General features: G+C 42.6%; 1 protein-coding gene and 1 long non-coding RNA gene across 2 annotated transcripts in view; one reads left to right on the forward strand and one right to left on the reverse strand.

Annotated features, from left to right (window-relative positions):
* The window catches only part of asmt2 (acetylserotonin O-methyltransferase 2), a 14445-nt gene extending 11265 nt beyond the window's left edge, over positions 1–3180 (reverse strand). Inside the window, exons 1-3 of the mRNA XM_032526523.1 lie at positions 2909–3180; positions 2736–2820; positions 898–1072 (exon numbers count right to left, since the gene is read on the reverse strand). Coding sequence (XP_032382414.1) covers positions 898–1072; positions 2736–2816 — 256 coding nt within the window. The 5' untranslated portion in view covers positions 2817–2820; positions 2909–3180. The remainder of the gene's footprint in view (positions 1–897; positions 1073–2735; positions 2821–2908) is intronic.
* The window catches only part of LOC116695952 (uncharacterized), a 2250-nt gene continuing 2211 nt past the window's right edge, over positions 3142–3180 (forward strand). Inside the window, exon 1 of the long non-coding RNA XR_004333591.1 lies at positions 3142–3180. This exon is cut by the window's right edge and continues 46 nt beyond it. This is a non-coding gene — a long non-coding RNA (uncharacterized LOC116695952).

Consider the following 3180-nt stretch of genomic DNA (forward strand, 5'->3'; position numbering starts at 1 on the left):
CACAGAGTTTCCCTTTGGGGATCAATAAAGTATTTCTGATTCTGATTTCTTTCACAATTTCCTGAAGCTATTTAGATAAAATGATAGAGAGTAGCAGCCCTAATAGAAGCATTATGATCTGGGATCTATTGGCAGAAATGGAACATCATATTCATAATTAGTGCATTATCACCTGAAACTAAGAATTGTAAACTTAGAATGAGCCCTGGCTCCATTTCTATGGAGCGGATCCACTTCCAAGGAGCCCGCCATGTTGCACCGCCATGCTTCTACAGTAGCCCAGAATGGACAAACCAAACACTCTGAAGGTTACCTGAAGGCCACCGTAGGTTCTACACGTGTTTAGAAAGGAAAGGGGTGAGGGAATAGGTGTACAGTTCCACTAGTCACCACTAGATGTCACTAAATCCAACACACTGTCTCCAGGGTGTGCAGTAACAGTAATGCAGAGAGTTGTTTTTTTTCTGGGAGGCATTTTAGCAAAATAATTATTTAAAGTGATGTTTTAACAGAAATACCCCCACTCACTTTACTGCTGGGCTGACTTAACAACAAAGTGTCATGGCACACAAAAATAAAATACATCGGACTTTGGCAATACCTGTTATTGTCCACTTATTTTTAGCTTTTTATTTTGGGATTTGTTGACAATAAGAAATATATATAATATCACCAGGCTTATCCTTTAAAATCCCTGCCTTGTTGGTGTGTTCAAGGTAGCTCCGACATCTGGGTTTCTCACAGTTAACCACAGAGAAGAGTTGCATTTATTAAGTTGCCCAATGCATTCCCAGGTATGCCCGTGGTTTGGCTCAGGTGTCCACATACTTTTGGCCATATGTAGTGTGCATTGACACACATCCTATCGCATTATCACCCCGTCCCCTTCCCCCTCACCTATCCCGTCTGTGGTCTCCACCTCCAGGATCTCGATGCCCACCAGTGCGTCCAGCAGCCGCTCCATCCCGTCCACGCTGGTGCTAAGCTCCCGGGCTACATGCTGGGCACTCAGAGGCTCCTGGGACCTTAGCAGGAGGTCAAAGACTCCCAGCTCACAGGCTGAAAATATCACCTGGAGGCACATAGATTGTCAGCCATGTTAGCATCGTAGCTTTAAGGTCAAGCCCGTCAGTCCACCGCTACAAAGTAAATTATCTAATTATTATTAATTCTACTGACTTTGGCGATGCTCTGACTTTGCCATCTAGCCTTCAGGTCAAACGTTTAATTTGTCTAATATGTTTGGATTATGATACAAAAGGAATGCCTAATAACTTGTAAAACTAACAAAACAAGCCATATGAAAATGTCAACTTGGGCTATGGGAACATTTTATGGACCACATCGATAAGTAGTAACTCTGTTTCTTATTATAAAGTAAGTTAAGGTGCTATGTAAAGACAGTAAAAAGTATAACAACGCTTAATCCACAGAGAAAGGCACACAGCCCGTATTCAGAAACTGAGTCTTTAAAAGGACCCATGACATGGTGCTCTTTGGATGCTTTTATATAGACCTTAGTGGTCCCTAATACTGTATCTGAAGTCTCTTTTATATAGACCTTAGTGGTCCCCTAATACTGTATCGAAGTCTCTTTTATATAGACCTTAGTGGTCCTAATACTGTACTGAAGTCTCTTTATATAGACCTTAGTGGTCCATATACTGTATCTGAAGTCTTTTTATATAGACCTTAGTGGTCCCCTAATACTGTATCTGAAGTCTCTTATATAGACCTTAGTGGTCCCTAATACTGTATCTGAAGTCTCTTTTTATAGACCTTAGTGGTCCCTAATACTGTATCTGAAGTCTCTTTTATATAGACCTTAGTGGTCCCCTAATACTGTATCTGAAGTCTCTTTTATATAGACCTTAGTGGTCCCTAATACTGATTATGAAGTCTCTTTTATATAGACCTTAGTGGTCCCTAATACTGTATCTGAAGTCCCTTTTATATAGACCTTAGTGGTCCCCTAATACTGTATTGGAAGAGAAAAAAGGGGAGGGGGGCATTCTCTGAGCAGACAACGCAGAGAAAGGGGAGGTCCATCTGAGCTTTTCCGAGCAGGATACCCAGGGCTCGGTTTACACCTATCACCATTTCTAGCCATGGGGGACCATAGGCAGTCTGGGGGAACTCATATTAAGTTTTAAAAAAAATGTGTTGCCATGGGACCTTTTTAATTTTCAGTAGGCTGAAAATTCGTAGGCTATTTGGGTTGTGCATTATGTCATTTGTGCAACATGTAGGCTATTGGGGTTGTGCAACATGTTACTTGTGTAATTCATAGTCTACTGGGGGTGTGCAATATGTCAATTGTGCAATTTGTAGGCTATTTGGGTTGTGCAGCATGTCATTTGTGAATACATAGCTTAATGGAGTTGTGAATTATGTCTGTGCATTGTGTTATTTGTGCAATAGCAGGGTAATGGAGTTGGGCAATGTTGTGCAATATCTCGTTGTGTAAGGGCTGTTCCGCACTTATTGCAGAGAAGGCAGCCGACAGGGTTGCTCAGCAACAAAGAGCCAATGAAAGGAGTTAATGTGCTTACTATATCCTGTCTACTGTATATGAAAGCATGTGTTGTGTTGCATGAGAGCTTGTGTTGAGACATGTCCATTTTCTGTATTTTGTGTTGTCTTTGTAAAGCTGCAGAAAACCAATTTCCCTTTGGAGACAAAGTATATCTTATCATATCTTCATAATCTAAAAAAAATGAAATAAAATAAGTTACCTTTGAGACCCTGAAGCCGTTGAAATACTCCAGAAGTTTGAAGGGGTAGTCCAGCTCACTCTGGGACAGATGCTCTGCCATTGTCCTGCACCCAAACCCAAACAGAGACGCAGATAACTGAAGGAACCCGTGGACGTTTGGTTTGTATGAATGTCTTCTGGATCATCACTCACCCGATGTTGTTGCCTGGAGAGATGCCGAGATGAGCCGACCCTGTGGGGAAGACGGAGGAGTTTTGTTTCCAGCCCAAAATGGCCAAGATGTCGGTGCGTCGGTGCTGCGTTCAGGGGCCGCTGTCGGGGATGCACTGAAATGGTCGACGGATCAGTAGCGGGTAAAACGCATCCCTGTCTGCGGGATCTTAAAGTGGCCCTAGTCGGCTTCTCACTGCTGTGATGGCCGATAACACACACACACACACACACACACACACACACACACACAC

The sequence above is a fragment of the Etheostoma spectabile genome, chromosome 9 (genome assembly GCF_008692095.1).
Source record: "Etheostoma spectabile isolate EspeVRDwgs_2016 chromosome 9, UIUC_Espe_1.0, whole genome shotgun sequence".
Classification (NCBI taxonomy): domain Eukaryota; kingdom Metazoa; phylum Chordata; class Actinopteri; order Perciformes; family Percidae; genus Etheostoma; species Etheostoma spectabile.